We start from the raw sequence: 17,500 nt of genomic DNA, 5'->3' as shown, positions 1-17,500 counted from the left end.
TCATCTGAGAGGTGATCAGAAAACTATAATCAGTCTTTTTCTCGCCTTGACATTCAGATAAAATCCAACACGTTTAATACCAATACCAAACAGGAAGCGGCATATTGTGTAGTTACCACGGTAACGGCTGAAAAAACTATACAAATACCATCACACACACGCACGATAGACGCTGAATCAACAGTGTTATGACTCAACTTTTGTATGAAAGGTGCTCTGCAGTGCTAGATATCGGTACTCAACATCTCTCAAATGATCCTACGATCGATCCTTTTTTGCACCCAGAGCTACAAAATATGACTATTGGTACCGATTTGCTCACAGCCGATCAATGCAAGCGTTCATTGCTGTGACCCACATGCTGATTTTGAGCAATTTGTATTTAATAATAAATATTAAATCATTTAAAGACTTTCAAAATGCATTTGTGTAAAAATCTGACAGATGTGGAGGAGTGGTGACATTTTATACAATTTAAAACTTCCTGTCACATGATGGGTATCGAATGAAACCTCTCGTTCCCGCTGCCTGCTCTCACTAAAATACCAAAGAAGAAAAGTAGAAAAAGAAAAAAATGTTAAGTTTGTACGCAAATACATTTTATCTTCGACATATGAGGAGTTTTATCTTGTGTTTCTAGAGTTACAATCTCAAAACTAATAAAATCGAGGGGAAATGATTTTTATAGCGCTCAATAACAAAGGTTTTATTTTGAAAAGCTTAGACAGGAAGCTACCGGAAGCCACCGCCGCCGCTCCGTTAGTTTGTTTGACAGAAGCTGAAACACACGGTGAAATGTTTTAGCGTCAGGCGATGCTGAGTTCACTGACTGATTATTAAAAAACCAGGAAGTGACGTGTGAACTATCGTCATGGTAACCAGCTCAGCTCTTATATCTCTGGACTCTGTGTGTTGCGTTGAGCGGCAGATAAAAGGCTGCTGCTGGGAGAGAAAATGAATTAAGCTGAATGAACAAGAAATGTCCAATAAATGCAGCATGTTTCTAAAGTTTAAAAAAATGGTTTTAATAATCGTGATTTCAAATTTTGACCCAAATAATCGTGATTATGATTTTTTCCATAATCGAGCAGCCATATGTTAACATCATATTTCTTACAAAGGACTTTGGTGTAACGTTGATTTTTTAAAATTCAGTTTAATTCAAACTACTCAAGTCAATTTTTAAACATTTTGTCACCTCTACAGAAACACCAGATAACTGCTAAAGTATGATAAAGCTGTCTGCTGTTAATTAACGGTTTGATTAACGGTTTAATATAACGTGTGATCAGGCTAATTATCAGCTCAGTTTCTAAAAAGGCAGAATTCAGTTAATGATCACTCGTCTCTGACACGACACGCTTCATGGTCACAGTGAAACTTCAAAGCTCAGCAATCTCGCCGTCCTTCAGCTTCTTCTTTTTTAAAAAGTCACATTAACAACTATCCACCCAGAAACAGCTGATATGTCTCTCCGCATAACACGACCTCCTCCTCTTCCTCTTCCTGTCGGCTGCTCTGGCTTTTCACACATGATTTCAGGCGCAGTTTAAACAGTTTCAACCAGAGGTGTCAAACTCATTTTCATTCAAGGGCCACATGCAGATCAATTTGATCTCATGTGGGCCGGATCATTAAAAAGATGGAGGGAAGGAAGGAAGGAAGGAAGGAAGGAAATAAGAAGGGAAGGAAGGAAAGACAGGCAAAAGGAAGGAGGGAAGAAAGGTAGGAAAGAGAGATAGTGACGGATGGACAAACAGACGGAAGGAAGGAAAGAAGGAAGGACAGACAGAAGGGAGGAAGAAGAAAGGAAGGAAGGGCAGAAGGAAGAAAGGAAGGAAGGGCAGATGGAAGGAAGGACAGAAGGAAGAAAGGAAGGAAGGACAGAAGGAAGAAAGGAAGTTAGGGCAGATGGAAGGAAGGACAGAAGGAAGAAAGGAAGGAAGGGCAGATGGAAGGAAGGACAGAAGGAAGAAAGGAAGGAAGGACAGAAGGAAGAAAGGAAGTTAGGGCAGATGGAAGGAAGGACAGAAGGAAGAAAGGAAGGAAGGGCAGATGGAAGGAAGGACAGAAGGAAGAAAGGAAGAAAGAAAGGATAAAAGGAAGTAGGAAGGACAGATGGAAGGAAGAAAGGAAGGAAGGAAGAAAGAAAGGATAAAAGGAAGTAGAAAGGACAGATGGAAGGAAGGACAGAAGGAAGAAAGGGAGGAAGGACAGATGGAAGGAAGGACAGATGGAAGGAAGAAAGGAAGGAAGGAACAAAGAAAGAAAAATAGGAAGTAGGAAGGACAGATGGAAGGAAGGACAGAAGGGCAGATGGAAGGAAGGACAGAAGGAAGAAAGGAAGGAAGGGCAGACGCAAGGAAGGACAGAAGGAAGAAAGGAAGGAAGGACAGATGGAAGGAAGGACAGAAGGAAGAAAGGAAGGAAGGGTAGATGGAAGGAAGGACAGAAGGAAGAAAGGAAGGAAGGACAGAAGGAAGAAAGGAAGTTAGGGCAGATGGAAGGAAGGACAGAAGGAAGAAAGGAAGGAAGGGCAGATGGAAGGAAGGACAGAAGGAAGAAAGGAAGAAAGGAAGAAAGAAAGGATAAAAGGAAGTAGGAAGGACAGATGGAAGGAAGAAAGGAAGGAAGGAAGAAAGAAAGGATAAAAGGAAGTAGGAAGGACAGATGGAAGGAAGGACAGATGGAAGGAAGAAAGGAAGGAAGGAACAAAGAAAGAAAAATAGGAAGTAGGAAGGACAGATGGAAGGAAGGACAGAAGGGCAGATGGAAGGAAGGACAGAAGGAAGAAAGGAAGGAAGGGCAGACGCAAGGAAGGACAGAAGGAAGAAAGGAAGGAAGGACAGATGGAAGGAAGGACAGAAGGAAGAAAGGAAGGAAGGGCAGATGGAAGGAAGGACAGAAGGAAGAAAGGAAGGAAGGACAGAAGGAAGAAAGGAAGGAAGGGCAGATGGAAGGAAGGACAGAAGGAAGAAAGGAAGGAAGGACAGATGGAAGGAAGGACAGAAGGAAGAAAGGAAGGAAGGGCAGATGGAAGGAAGGACAGAAGGAAGAAAGGTAGGAAGGACAGATGGAAGGAAGAAATACTCCAACATCCAGCAGCTGTGTGAAGTGTCCACATAGTAAATGCTTGGAGGTGGTTTCTGTGGGCAGCTGTATAAACTGTGTAAGCTGTTTTAATGTTGTAAAAAAAGTACCTCGCTTTCCCCCTTCCTTCCTTCCTTCCTTCCTTCCATCTTTCATTCCTGTCTACTCTTCCTTCTCCTCCTTCTTTTCATTCCTTCCTTCCTTCCATCTTCCGTGGTTTCTGTGGGCAGCTGTATAAACTGTGTAAGCTGTTTTAAGGTTGTAAAGAAGTACCTCGCTTTCCCCACACATCCTCAAAAACCTGGAAATGTAAAGTACGGCTCAACAACTTTAGAGATGTGGCCGTTTTAGCTGATATGATCTAAGGCAGGGATGTCAAACATGCGGCCCGTGAGCCAGATCCGGCCCGCCGAGGGGTCTGATCTGGCCCACTTTCCTTATTCCTCCCTTCCTTCTTTCATGTCTTCTTTTTCTTCCTTCCTTCCGTTTTTCATTCCTGTCTACTCTTCCTTCTCCTCCTTCTATCTGTCCTTCCTCCCTCCCTTCTTACCTTCCTTCCTTCCTTCTCCTCCTCCTTCTTTTCCTTCCTTCCGTCTTTCATTCCCGTCTTTCATTCCTGTCTACTCTTCCTTCTCCTCCTTCTATCTGTCCTTCCTCTCTTCCTTCCTTCCTCCCTCCCTCCCTTCCTTCAGAAAAGAAACACAGAACACAGAAAGGAAAGTGGGCCGGATTGTACCCCTTGGTGGGGCCGGTTCTGGCCCACGGGCCGCATGTTTGTTCTAAAGGGTCGGACTGTGGTCCAACCGCCATAGTCTCTCAGATTTTTGTGGGAAACATTGGAATACCATTTAAAATGAAATACTGTGGTGCTGCAGAGATGTTCAGGCCGACATGTCATGTTCTACAGACTCACAGAAAAACAAAAACATCACATCATAATCTTTTTTTTTTTTTTTAAGTATATTTTTTGGGCCTTTTTGCCTTTACTGTACAGGTTAGTAGAGAGAGACAGGAAACTGGAGGCAGAGAGGAGGAAATGACATGCAGGACTTTAGAAATGTGGCCGTTTCAGCTGATATGATCTAAGACAGGGGGGTCAAACATGCGGCCCGTGGGCCAGATCCGGCCCACCGAGGGGTCTGATCTGGCCCACTTTCCTTATTCCTCCCTTCCTTATATCTTCCCTTCTTTCTTTCATGTCTTCTTTTTCTTCCTTCCTTCCTTTAGTCTTTCCTTCCGTCTTTCATTCTTGTCTACTCTTCCTTCTCCTCCTTCTATCTGTCCTTCCTCCCTTCCTTCCTTCTCCTCCTTCTTTTCCTTCCTTCCTTCCTGTCTACTCTTCCTTCTCCTCCTTTTATCTGCAGGACAGGACCGCTCGGTGCGGGACTCGAACCGGGGTCGCCTGCAGCGAGGACTGCAGCCTCCACACACGGGGCGGGTGCTCCACCCACCAAGCCATGCTCAACCCTGACATCATAATCATTTTAATACGTCTTTCAATCAGAATAATTATGTAAATGTTTGATGATCATTTCCTGTCATATCATGAATCATAATCTCACTTAGTCCTTTTCTTCACAATCATTCAGCCCTAATACAAACACATCTATCTATGAGCTTTATAATGTTGCCAGAGAATCATTGAGAAATCATCACGGCTGAGATCATCTGCCAATTCCAGTTTAATTATCAACGTACATCTCAGCCAATAACTAACGGGATGTTTGAGGAGAGAAATGTTTCTGTTACATCATTTATCCTCCTCGCGCTGCTACTGTCCGTTACCTTCTTCCTCTGAGCCGCGGCCGTCTGTCTTTTTTACGGTAGCCGAAGTATAAATACAGCTGACTTGGTCCTTTTAGACGGGGGGGAAAGTTCAGGGGGCTCGCCTCCTTCAGCCATCATACAGCCTGCAGAGCTACCTGCTTGTATCAGCAACCGGAGTACGGGAGGGGTTGTACTTCACGCTGCAGCTGCAGACAACCTGAGGGACCTCATCTCTCTCTCTGACCAGACGTCACATTACAAAAAAAACCCGCTCATACCACAGACTGTATCATACCACAGGAACGGTGTGACGGAACATTTTAGTGGTTTTGAAACCGTGACTTATTCATACCGTGGTATACCTTGAAACCCGGTAACCGGCCCATGCCTAATTCATACACTCAAATAAAATGGCAGAAGGTGAATGTTGTGCACTATGTATAAATGTAGAGTGATTTAAGACACAGCCAGAAAGTTCGGGGGTCTCGCCTCCTTCAGCCGTCATACAGCCTGCAGAGCTACCTGCTTGTAACAGCAACCGGAGTACGGGAGGGGTTGTACTTCACGCTGCAGCTGCACACGACTGCTTGTAACAGCAACCGGAGTACGGGAGGGGTTGGACTTCACGCTGCAGCTGCACACGACTGCTTGTAACAGCAACCGGAGTACGGGAGGGGTTGTACTTCACGCTGCAGCTGCACACGACCTGAGGGACCTCATCTCTCTCTGACCAGACGTCACATTAAAAAAAAACCTGCTCATACCACAGACTGTATCATACCACAGGAACGGTGTGACGGAACATTTTAATGGTTTTGAAACCGTGACTTATTCATACCGTGGTATACCTTGAAACCGGTAACCGGCCCATGCCTAATAGCAGTTATTATAAAGGACAGAAATAGTGAGGTTAGTTCATTTCTTGTGACAGAAAAGTAACAAAGTGAGTGAAACCCACCTGCAGTTTGGCGGAGGGTCCAGAGTAATGTCGGCCAGCTCTTTCTGAATCCTGCAAACACACAAGAAGAAGAGAAAATCTAAATCATGATCCACCAAAAAGATTTCTCAACATGTTTTATACTTCAAAAAAAGACTGTAACTAACCAGTGAGTCTGTTTGTGAGTAATATAATTTATGCGTCTGCTTACTTAAACAGAGCGACAGTGTTTGTGAAAGTCGGCTATAATAAGACTCGGACTGTGAAAGGAGGAGAACAGGGAAGCGCTGTGCCCGTTATCCTGTGACTGTGTGTGTGTGTATTATGGTCTGTTGAAGCTGAAGCTACTGTCTGGAGATAAATTAGCATCTCTTCCCTTTTTCTATGACGGGTTTATTCCTGTCTGACTGTAAGAGTGATGATGCAAGAAGAGAGTAATATAACAAACTGTCTGATTTTAGCTGCACTGAAAGTCTCTCTCAGTGATGTCACAACGCCGGCTATTGTCAAATGTTACTAGGGCTGCCAGCGTTAATTTTTTTTAAATCGCATTTTAATGTTGCAAGCCTTTTTGTCCCTTCTACTCCCCCGTAGACGGCTCCTCTAGCTGTAGCGCTATGCTTTGAAGTGGCCTCCTGCAGTAAACCTACCGCGCTGATGGAAAGTAAGAGAGCTACTGGACTTTTGAACGGCTTGTTTAACTTTAAAACACTTCCAGACGCTTCAGTTGACAAGTCAAAAGTAAAATGCAACCTGTGTCAAACGGAGTTTAACTACCACCGGAGTACGTGGAGTTTGAGTTAGCACCTCCACGCTAAACACCCAGGTGCAGCCAAGCCAGCCTCAGCTCCACCAAAGGACCATTTTGGAGTGTGGGAGTCGCAGCAGAGCCGTGATTGATTCCCAGTTAAGACACTCTGGTAAGAAATGCTTTACATTATGGGCTTAAAACTGCCTTCAAATGGAAAATAACAGGATTTTAAACATGCTATTCAAAACGCCATTAATCGCGATTAACTATGGAAATTCCGCGATTAATCTCGATTAAAAAAATTAATCGTTTGACAGCCCTAAATGTTATAAATGAAATAATAAATACAGACACTGACGCTAAGTGGAGATAAAAGTTGTTTTTTTTTACTTTTAATATGAATTATTTTAACCTTCGTGTCGCCCCGTCTGTTTTGACTGTTCCCTCTTTCCTTCCGTCTGTCCTACCTCCCTCCCTCCTTCTCTCTTTTCCTCAATCCCCCTTTCTTCCTTCCTTCTGTCCTTCCCTCCTCCATTCCTTCTTTCCTCCGTCCTTCCTTCCTTCCTTCTTTCCTCCCTCCCTTCCTTCCTTCCTTCCCCCTTCCTCCCTCCCTTCCTTCCTTCCCCCTTCCTCCCTCCCTTCCTTCCTTTCTTCCTTCCTTCTTTTCCTCCCTTCCTTCTCTGCAGTACTTTCACTATAATACTGCAGTACTTTTACTGTAATACTGCATACTACATCACTATAATACTGCAGTACTTTTACTGTAATACTGCATACTACATCACTATAATACTGCAGTACTTTTACTGTAATACTGCATACTACATCACTATAATACTGCAGTACTTTTACTGTAATACTGCATACTACATCACTATAATACTGCAGTACTTTTACTGTAATACTACATACTACATCACTATAATACTGCAGTACTTTTACTGTAATACTGCATACTACATCACTATAATACTGCAGTACTTTTACTGTAATACTACATACTACATCACTATAATACTGCAGTACTTTTACTACATCACTATAATACTGCAGTACTTTTACTTGTAATGGAGTATTTCTACATTGCTGTTCTGGTACTTTCACTTGAATAAGGACTCTGAACTCTAATTTCCCTCCTTTGGCCGAATGCCTCTACATCCAGAGCTTATTGGTAGTTTGATATTTAATGAGTTAAGTCAAAATTTAATATCTGGATTCATCTTTTTATATAATCTGGGTTTTATTTTTACCTTTTGGCGCTGGTGGAAAGCAGCTTGGAGGTCTTGCTCATGCTGACTTCCTCCTCCCTCCCTCCTTCCTTTCCTTCCTTCCTCCTCCCTCCCTCCTTCCCTTCTTTCCTTCCTTCCTTCTCCCTCCCTCCTTTCCTTCCTTCCTTCCTTCTCCCTTCCTCCCTCCTTTCCTTCCTTCCTCCCTCCTTTCCTTCCTTCTTCTCTTCCTTCTTCCCTCCTTTCCTTCCTTCCTTCCTTCCCTTCCTTCCTTCCTTCTTCCCTCCTTTCCTTCCTTCTCCCTCCCTCCCTCCTTTCCTTCCTTCTTCCCTCCTGTCCTTTCCTTCCTTCTCCCTCCCTCCCTCCTTTCCTTCCTTCTCCCTTCCTCCCTCCTTTCCTTCCTTCCTCCCTCCTTTCCTTCCTTCTTCTCTTCCTTCTTCCCTCCTTTCCTTCCTTCCTTCCTTCTTCCCTCCTTTCCTTCCTTCCTTCCTTCTTCCCTCCTTTCCTTCCTTCTCCCTCCCTCCCTCCTTTCCTTCCTTCTCCCTTCCTCCCTCCTTTCCTTCCTTCTCCCTTCCTCCTTCCTTCTCCCTTCCTCCCTCCTTTCCTTCCTTCTCCCTTCCTCCCTCCTTTCCTTCCTTCTCCCTCCCTTCCTCCCTCCTTTTCTTCCTCCTCCCTTCCTCCCTCCTTTCCTTCCTTCTTCCTTCCTCCTCCCTCCCTCCTTCCTTTCCTTCCTTCTCCCTTCCTCCCTCCCTCCTTTCCTTCCTTCTCCCTCCCTCCCTCCTTTCCTTCCTTCCTTCTCCCTTCCTCCCTCCTCTCCTTCCTTCTTCCTTCCTCCCTCCTTCCTTTCCTTCCTTCTTCCTCCCTTGCTTCCCTTCCTTCCTCCTTTCCTTCCTTCTTCCCTTCCTTCTTCCCTCCTTTCCTTTCTCCCTCCTTCCTTTCCTTCCTTCTTTCTCCCTTGCTTCCCTTTCTTCTTCCCTCCTTTCCTTCCTTCTTCCTCCCTTGCTTCCTTTCCTTCCCCCTTCCTTGCTTGCTTCCCTTCCTTCCTCCTTCCTTGCTTCCCTTCCTTCCTCTCTCCTTCCTTTCTTTCCTTCCTCCCTTCTTCCCTCCTTTCCTTCCTGCTTCCCTCCTTTCCTTCCTGCTTCCGTTCCTTCTTCCCTCCTTTCCTTCCTGCTTCCGTTCCTTCTTCCCTCCTTTCCTTCCTGCTTCCGTTCCTTCTTCCCTCCTTTCCTTCCTTCCTTCCTTCTTCCCTCCTTTCCTTCCTTCCTTTCCTTCCTTCCTTCCTTACTTTAGGTGCACTGGATTCATCTTTTTATATAATCTGGGGTTTTATTTTTACCTTTTGGCGCTGGTGGAAAGCAGCTTGGAGGTCTTGCTCATGCTGACTTCCTCCTCCCTCCCTCCTTCCTTTCCTTCCTTCTCCCTTCCTCCCTCCTTTCCTTCCTCCTTTCCTTCCTTCTCCCTTCCTCCCTTTTTATATAATCTGGGGTTTTATTTTTACCTTTTGGCGCTGGTGGAAAGCAGCTTGGAGGTCTTGCTCATGCTGGCTTTGCTCTCCCGTTTCTTCTTGCAAGGCGTGTCCCTCTGTCTGGTTTGGCTGGAGGAAGGTGGTGATGACGAAGAGCTGGTACTGGCACGGGAATCCTCATCCGACATACCGGTTTGGATTGGAGAAGAGCCGGACCCTGAAGCAAACAACACAGGAAAGGAAAAAAAAAGGACAAGTTCACATAAAATTCCCTCTTTGTGTTTTTCCCAGTTGAGCTGTGGAGGAAGTAGAGTCACAAAAAGAGGAACTTTGGCACTAAAAAGACTGTAAGGATTCATTCCTCTCCTTACTTCCTTCCTTCCTTCCTCATTCCTTCTTTCCTCTCCTTACTTCCTTCCTTCCCCATTCCTTCTTTCCTCTCCTTACTTCCTTCCTCTTTTCCTCCCTTCCTTCCTTCCTTCTTTCCTCCTTTCCTTCCCTCCTCATTTCCTTCTTTCCCCAATTCCTTCCTTCCTCTCTCCCTCCCTCCCTCCCTCTTTTCCTCCCTTCTTTCCTCCTTTATTCCCTTCCTTTGTTCCTTCCTCATTTCCTTCTTTCCCCACTTCCTTCCTTCCTCCCTCCCTCTTTTCCTCCCTTCCTTCTTTCCTCCTTTCCTTCCCTCCTCATTTCCTTCTTTCCCCAATTCCTTCCTTCCTCTCTCCCTCCCTCCCTCCCTCTTTTCCTCCCTTCTTTCCTCCTTTACTCCCTTCCTTTGTTCCTTCCTCATTTCCTTCTTTCCTCACTTCCTTCCTTCCTCCCTCCCTCTTTTCCTCCCTTCCTTCCTTCCTTCTTTCCTCCTTTCCTCCCTTCCTCATTTCCTTCTTTCCCCAATTCCTTCCTTCCTCTCTCCCTCCCTCTTTTCCTCCCTTCTTTCCTCCTTTCCTTCCTTGACCTGAGCACAGGAGGGTTAAAAAAACACAGCTGCAAAAGAGAGAGGAAGCAGTTTCAAAATGATTTCTAACCCGAGCAGGTGTGAACCCCCCCTCCCCCCACACCCCCCTCCTTCCCTCCCTCCCTCCACTAACTGTCCTCAATAGCTGACAGGTTTCATATTTAGTAATCAGCAGCTTTCATTATTTATAAACAATCATTTACAATGTTTTATAAAAGCAACGGCTGGTTCTCTGCCAAATGCTGACAACTCATTTCATACCCAGACTTTTAATAACTGACTCAGAAACATTAAGATTTATATTTATAGTCACCAGTAGAGGAAGAATTAAAGTATTATGAGTGATATGTAGTTTGTCATATTTTCTGCAATATTGCGAAATCTTAATTTTTTTTTTAGGTGGAAGTGTTAAATAACCCGGGTCAAATTGACCCCATCTCTTTTGACTGTTCCTCACTTCCTTCCTTCTCTCCTTACTTCCTTCCTCTTTTCCTCCTTCCTTCCTTCCTCTCCTTACTTCCTTCCTCTTTTCCTCCCTCCTTCCTTCCTTTCTCATTCCTTTTTTCCTCTCCTTACTTCCTTCCTCTTTCCCTCCTTCCTTCGTTCCTTCCTTCCTTCCTCATTCCTTCTTTCCTCTCCTTACTTCCTTCCTCTTTTCCTCCTTCCTTCATTACTTCCTTCCTTCCTTATTATTACATTATCTGTCATGCAAAATAAACATTAACCCTTTATTGGGCAAATAATTATATTTGGTAACTTCTGTAAATATCCCAAAATATCCTTCCTTCCTTTCCTTCCTCCCTGCCTTCTTTCTTCCCTTCCTCTTTTCCTTTCTCCCTCCCTCGTTCCTTATTTCCTCCGTCCTTCCTTCCTTCCTTTTCTTACTTCCATCTGTCCATCTGTTCTTCCTCCCTCCCTCCTTCTCTCCTCCCTTCCTTCTTTCCTTCCTCCGTCCTTCCTTCCCTTACTTCCATCTGTTCTTCCTCCCTCCCTCCTTCTCTCCTCCCTTCCTTCTTTCCTTCCTCCATCCCCCTTTCTTCTTCCTTCCTTCTTTCTTCCCTTCCTCTTTTCCTTTCTCCCTCCCTCGTTCCTTATTTCCTCCGTCCTTTCCTTCCTTCCATCTGTTCTTCCTCCCTCCCTCCTTCTTTCCTTCCTCCGTCCTTCCTTCCTTTCCTTACTTCCATCTGTTCTTCCTCCCTCCCTCCTTCTCTCCTTCCTTCCTTCTTTCCTTCCTCCATCCCCCTTTCTTCTTCCTTCCTTCCTTCTTTATTCCCTTCCTCCCCCCTACCTTCCTTCCTTCCTTCTTTCCTCCCCCTACCTTCCCTCCTTCCTTCTTTCCTCCGTCCTTCCTTCCTTCCTTCCTCCCTTCCTTTCAATGAGTGTCCTATAAAGGGTTAAACTAAAACTAAAGTAAGGAAAGAAGAAGAAGAAAAAAATAACCCTGACTTACTACACACTGCTTTTTGTAAGATGTCAAAATCCAACCACAGTTTTTTTTTAAAAATATTTATTAATATGTTGAATTTAAAAAGCTTATTATATTCTCCATTGTGTCAAATCTTCATCTGAAAAGTGACTAAAGCTGTTAAATAAATGTAGTGTAGTGGAAGTATAAAGTAGCACCAAATGGAAATACTTAATTATTGTATAATACCTCAAATTAATACCTAAGCACAGTACTTGAGTAAATGTACTTAGTTACTTTCCACCACTGGTATTACCCTTATTCTTCTTCTTCTGATAATTTAGGGGGGGTTCTTGTAAGGAAGGAAATATAATTAATATTAAAAACAACTACTTTGCATCTGTGTCTGTATTTATTAATGTTTTCTGGAGTAAAAAGTACAATATTACCCTTTTTAAAATGTAGTTAAGTGTAAAAATACTCAAGTAGAAGTACCTCAAAATTATACTAAAGGTAAGTTAGAGTACTTTATCACATTCCCACCACAAACTGAGTCATTAAATGTTAAAACTCTGCTTCTCTGAGGTAGATTAGTGTTTTATATACCTGCTGCTAGCTCTGGTTTCCGTGTATGGGTGAACCAGCCTGCTGCTAGCCTCTAAGCTAACACTTCACACCATTAAATTAACCATTTAACAACCTTCTCCACTCCTCAATATGACTAATTAAACACTAATAAATGTAGGTTGTATGTTATATATGTGTGTTATCATGATGCTGACCACCGTTTACTACTACTACCACCACTACTACCCCTCCCCCCCTCTCTTTTTTTTTAACACCGGGCTGTGGCTAACCTGCTATCCGCCTCCTCCCCCCCTTAAAGCGGGCAGCGAGCTCCAGTCAGGCCCCGGCGACTCTTCAGTGGATGCGTCTATTGCTTGGGTCTTGCTAAGCATCCCCCTTTTTTTAAATTTTTATTTTTTTATATTCATTCACAAGTGAGGAGTAGCTTTAATATAAACACACGCTTTAATTACACATACTGCCGTGGTTGGGTATGTTTTTTGTGTAACTAAGCTGTGTTTCTATGCTAGTTTAAATGGGGGCAGCAGCTCGAATTCCAGCACATAGCCGGAGCCGCTTTTCCGTGCGGCCGTGTTGTTTTGTTTGCAGCTCGTTTCAACACCTCTGACTTCTCCAGCACACACACACTCTCACAGGCAACAGCACAAAACACCTATACTGTGACCACTTACTATAAAGGTCTGTCTTTTTAAATTATATATTTAAAGCTTGCTAATATACCCCCCCCCCCACAAAAAAAACTACTTACCCAGTCTATTGTGTCTGGACCTCCGCCACAGTCTCGGCTGGTGCCTGTCGCCCTCTGCGGAACGGAAGTAGCCTATCACGGCTGCAGTGGGCTGAACAGCACCGGTCCTACTCTGGAGAACATGCACAGCCCAACATGCCATCATATATATATGTGTGTGGGTTTTAAAAAAATAAACATATTAAACTAACCAGCTGTGGAAAGTCTTTATTTACTTATAAGTAATTTCCCTAGAGGTATTGCCATTTTTAAATGCCACTTTATAGTCTACTTTCCACTTCCACTTCCATTTTCAAAGGGAAATATAGGCTGTTTTACTATTTTTGTGTTTTTACTCCCACTATTTGACCATTTTAATGTTTAATATTTAATACTGTATGATGTGGGAACATGCCATCATATATATGTGTGTGGGTTTCTTCTTTTTTAAACTAACCAGCTGTGGAAAGTCATTATTAACTTATAAGTAATTTCCCTGGAGTACAAGTTTTTGAAGTATTGCCATTTTTTAAATACCACTTTATAGTCTATAACACTTAAAGAGTTAAATAGTGTTAAATTTAACTCTTTAAGTGTTGATTTAACACTGCAAAATTTACTACTACTACTACTACTTCTACTCTAGGTCTACTTTCCACTTCCACTTCCATTTTCAAAGGGAAATATAGGCTATTGTACTTTATTTGTGTTTTACTCCCACTATTTGACCATTTTAATGAGTAATATTTAATACTGTATGATGTGGGAACATGCCATCATGTATAGGCCTATGTGTGTGGGTTTAAAACAAACATATTAAACTAACCAGCTGTGGAAAGTCATTATTTAGTTATAAGTAATTTCCCTGGAGTACAATTTTTTGAAGTATTGCCATTTTTTAAATGCCACTTTATAGTCTACACAGTAAATTTTAGTTAAATAGTGTTAAATTTAACTTTCCACTTCCACTTCCATTTTCAAAGGGAAATATTATACTATTTTTGTGTTTTACTCCCACTATTTGACCATTTTAATAAGTAATATTAGATACTGTATGATGTGGGAACATTAAAAAAAAATAAACATATTAAACTAACCAGCTGTGGAAAGTCATTATGTACTTATAAGTAATTTCCTATTCCTATTTCTTATAAGTATTGCCATTTTTTTTTAAAATGCCACTTTATAGTCTACTTTCCACTTCCATTTTCAAAGGGAAATATAGGCCTATTGTACTTTTTTTGTGTTTTACTCCCACTATTTGACCATTTTAATGAGTAATATTAGATACTGTATGATGTGGGAACATGCCATTGTATATAGGCCTATGTGTGTGGGTTTTAAAAAAATAAACATATTAAACTAACCAGCTGTGGAAAGTCATTATTTACTTATAAGTATTTTCCCTAGAGTACAAATATTTTGAAGTATTGCCATTTTTTAATGCCACTTTATAGTCTATAACATTTAAAGAGTTAAATAGTGTTAAATTTAACTCTTTAAGTGTTGATTTAACACTGCAAACTTTACTGCCTACTTTCCACTTCCATTTTTCAAAGGGAAATATAGGCCTATTGTACTTTATTTGTGTTTAACTCCCACCATTTCACAGTTTTCATGTTTAATATTTAATACTGTATGATGTGGGAACATGCCATCATATATATGTGTGTGTGGGTTTCTTTTTTAAACTAACCAGTTGTGGAAAGTCATTATTTACTTCTATGTATTTTCCCTGGAGTACAAGTTTTTGAAGTATTGCCATTTTTTTTCATGCCACTTTATAGCGATTACTTTCCACTTCCATTTTTCAAAGGGAAATATATTGTACTTTTTGTTTTATTTCTACTATTTCACAGTTTTCATGATGAATATTTGATACTGTATGATGTGGGAAGTGGATTCACTCCCAGACGGCTCTTCATTTAGTAGCTTTTATAAATCAGCCACATTTAGCTTTAGTTTGACCTTTGACCTTAACTAGTATGTGTGTGCACTTAACCCTTTATTGGGCAAATAATTATATTTGGTAACTTCTGTAAATATCCCAAAATATCCTTCCTTCCTTCCTTCTTTCTTTCCTTCCTTCCTTCCTCCCTACCTTCTTTCTTCCCTTCCTCTTTTCCTTTCTCCCTCCCTCGTTCCTTATTTCCTCCGTCCTTCCTTCCATCTGTCCTTCCTCCCTCCCTCCTTCTCTCCTCCCTTCCTTCTTTCCTTCCTCCATCCCCCTTTCTTCTTCCTTTCTTCTTTCTTCCCTTCCTCCCTCCTTCTCTCTTTCTTTCCTCCCCCTTCCCTCCCTCTTTCTTTCTTTCCTTCCTTCCTCTTTTTCTCCCTCCCTCCTATCTTCCTCCCTTCCTTCCTTCCTCTCTCCCTCGTTTCCTTCCTTCTTTCTTCCTCCCTTCCTTCCTCCTTCCTTTCCTTTCCTTCCTTCCTTCTTCCACCCTTCCTCCTTTCTTTCCTTCCTTCCTTCCTTCTTCGTCATAGGTTCTTATAGACTTATTTAAATGGATCATGTGGAAGGTTTTTTTTTTACTTCCTGCATTCAAACTTTCTGCAGCTGACATTTCTGCTTATTTGCACAACATCTGGATCAAATACTAATAAATGACAGCAGTTAAATGAGCCGTGAGGTGCATCATGTACTTTAACCCCGATGGTGGATAAGACTGTAAAAGGTTAATAGGGTAATTTTGTTAAATTGTGAACTTTTAACAATCCCTGTCTCACTTTATATCTTCCTCATTAACTTACCTTAACCCTCATGTCGTCCTCCCGGGTCAAATTGACCCCGTCTGTTTTGACTGTTCCTTCTTTCCTCCCTTTCTTCCTCGTTCTGTCCTTCCTTCCTTCTTCCTCCCTTCCTTCCTCCCTCCTTTCCTTCCCTCCTTCCTTCCTACCTTCCTGTCTTCCTTCCTCCCGCCTTTCCTTCCTCCTTCCTCCCCCCTTTCCTTCCTTCCTCCTTTCCTTCCTTCCTTCTTCTTCCCTTCCTTCCTCCCTCCTTTCCTTCCCTCCTTCCTTCCTTCTTTCCTGTCTTCCTTCCTCCCACCTTTCCTTCCTTCCTTCTTCCTCCCTCCTTTCCTTCCTTATTCTTCCTTCCTCCCTCCCCTCCTTCCCTCCCTCCTTTCTTTCCTTCTTCTTCCCTTCCTTCCTTCCTCCTTTCCTTCCTTCTTCCTCCTTCCCTTCCTTCCTTCCTTCCTCCCTCCCTCCCTTCTTTCCTTCTTCCTCCCTTCCTTCGTCCCTCCTTTCCTTGGAAGGAAGAACAGAGGAAAGAAGGAAGGATAGGAGGAAGGAAGGGAAGAAGAAGGAAGGAAAGGAGGGAGGAATATGGAGGAAAGAAGGAAAGGAGGAAGGAAGGGAGGGAGGAATATGGTGGAAAGAAGGAAGGGAGGAAGAAAGAAGGAAAGGAGGAAGGAAAGGAGGACGAAGGAAGGAAGGAAGACAGGAAGGAAGGAAAGTGGGCCAAAATGGACCCCTCTGCGGGCCGGTTCTGGCCCACAGGTCGCATGTTTGACACCCGTTCTAGACGAAGACTTGACATCCATGAATTCTGCTATTACTGTTATCATTAGTCATACTTCCCTTTCTAGTACTCTCTCTCTCACTCACTCTCTCTCTCTCCCCCTCCTTCCTTCTTCTCTCTTTCAACCCAACCGGTCGAGGCAGGCGTCCGTCCACTTAGAGTCTGTGTTTTGAGTTTCTTCCTGTTAGAGGGGTTAAAGAGTCTACTCTCACTAAGTGCTTGCTCATGGGGGAATGTAGTGTCTCTTTAAATTAAATTAGAGTAGAGTCTAGACCTGCTCTGTGTGTGAAAAGTGCCTTGAGGATAACTTTAGTTGTGATTTGAATTGAATTGAGTTAAATTCAAGCCAACATCTATGAATCAGTATCATAAAGTTTTATTCACTAATGACGAGTCTCACAGGAGAGCACGAATATTCCTTCAGAGCAGATTCAGAGCAGATGTAGTGATGTGTGAAATAAAGCAATACTTTAACTTTAATACTTTACTTTTAACTTTAGCTCTAAGCCGTCTCCAAAAACTCAAAAACAAGCTCAGATCAGCTTACTCAGAAGTAATAAGTATATTCCTGAGCATGCTGGTAACTGTACATATTACCAATAATACCATATCCTTCCTTCCTTTCTCCATTCCTTCCTTTCTTCCTCCCTAATTTCCTTCCTTCTTCCGCCCTTCCTTCCTTCCTTCCTCCTTTCTTGTGAAATGTGAAACTTAATGTCTGAAAATGACGTCAAAAAAACTAAAGGAAGTGCACAATACTCCTTCCTTCCTCCTTTCTTTCCTTCCTTCCTTCCTCCTTTCTTTCCTTCCTTCCTTCCTTCTTTCTTCCTCCCTTCCTTTCTCCATTCCTTCCTTTCTTCCTCCCTAATTTCCTTTCTTCCTCCTTTCTTTCCTTCCTTCCGTCTTTCTTCCTCCCTAATTTCCTTCCTTCTTCCGCCTTTCCTTCCTTCCTTCCTCCTTTCTTCCTCCCTAATTTCCTTCCTTCTTCCGCCCTTCCTCCTTTCTTTCGTTCGTTCCTTCCTCCTTTCTTTCCTTCCTTCCTTCCTTCTTTTCTTCCTCCCTAATTTCCTTC

At 42.8% G+C, this 17,500-nt stretch overlaps 1 protein-coding gene across 1 annotated transcript in view; it reads right to left on the bottom strand.

The window, feature by feature from the left end:
- Positions 1–12,980, bottom strand: part of LOC128366145 (ubiquitin-conjugating enzyme E2 E1-like) — a 26,365-nt gene extending 13,385 nt beyond the window's left edge. Inside the window, exons 1-3 of the mRNA XM_053326824.1 lie at positions 12,930–12,980; positions 9,270–9,453; positions 5,816–5,866 (exon numbers count right to left, since the gene is read on the bottom strand). Of these exons, the coding sequence (XP_053182799.1) occupies positions 5,816–5,866; positions 9,270–9,424 (206 nt within the window). The 5' untranslated portion in view covers positions 9,425–9,453; positions 12,930–12,980. The remainder of the gene's footprint in view (positions 1–5,815; positions 5,867–9,269; positions 9,454–12,929) is intronic.
- Between the last annotated feature and the right edge of the window lie 4,520 nt (positions 12,981–17,500).

Source organism: Scomber japonicus, chromosome 10, assembly GCF_027409825.1.
Source record: "Scomber japonicus isolate fScoJap1 chromosome 10, fScoJap1.pri, whole genome shotgun sequence".
Classification (NCBI taxonomy): domain Eukaryota; kingdom Metazoa; phylum Chordata; class Actinopteri; order Scombriformes; family Scombridae; genus Scomber; species Scomber japonicus.
This window is presented reverse-complemented; position numbering and strand designations above follow the sequence as displayed.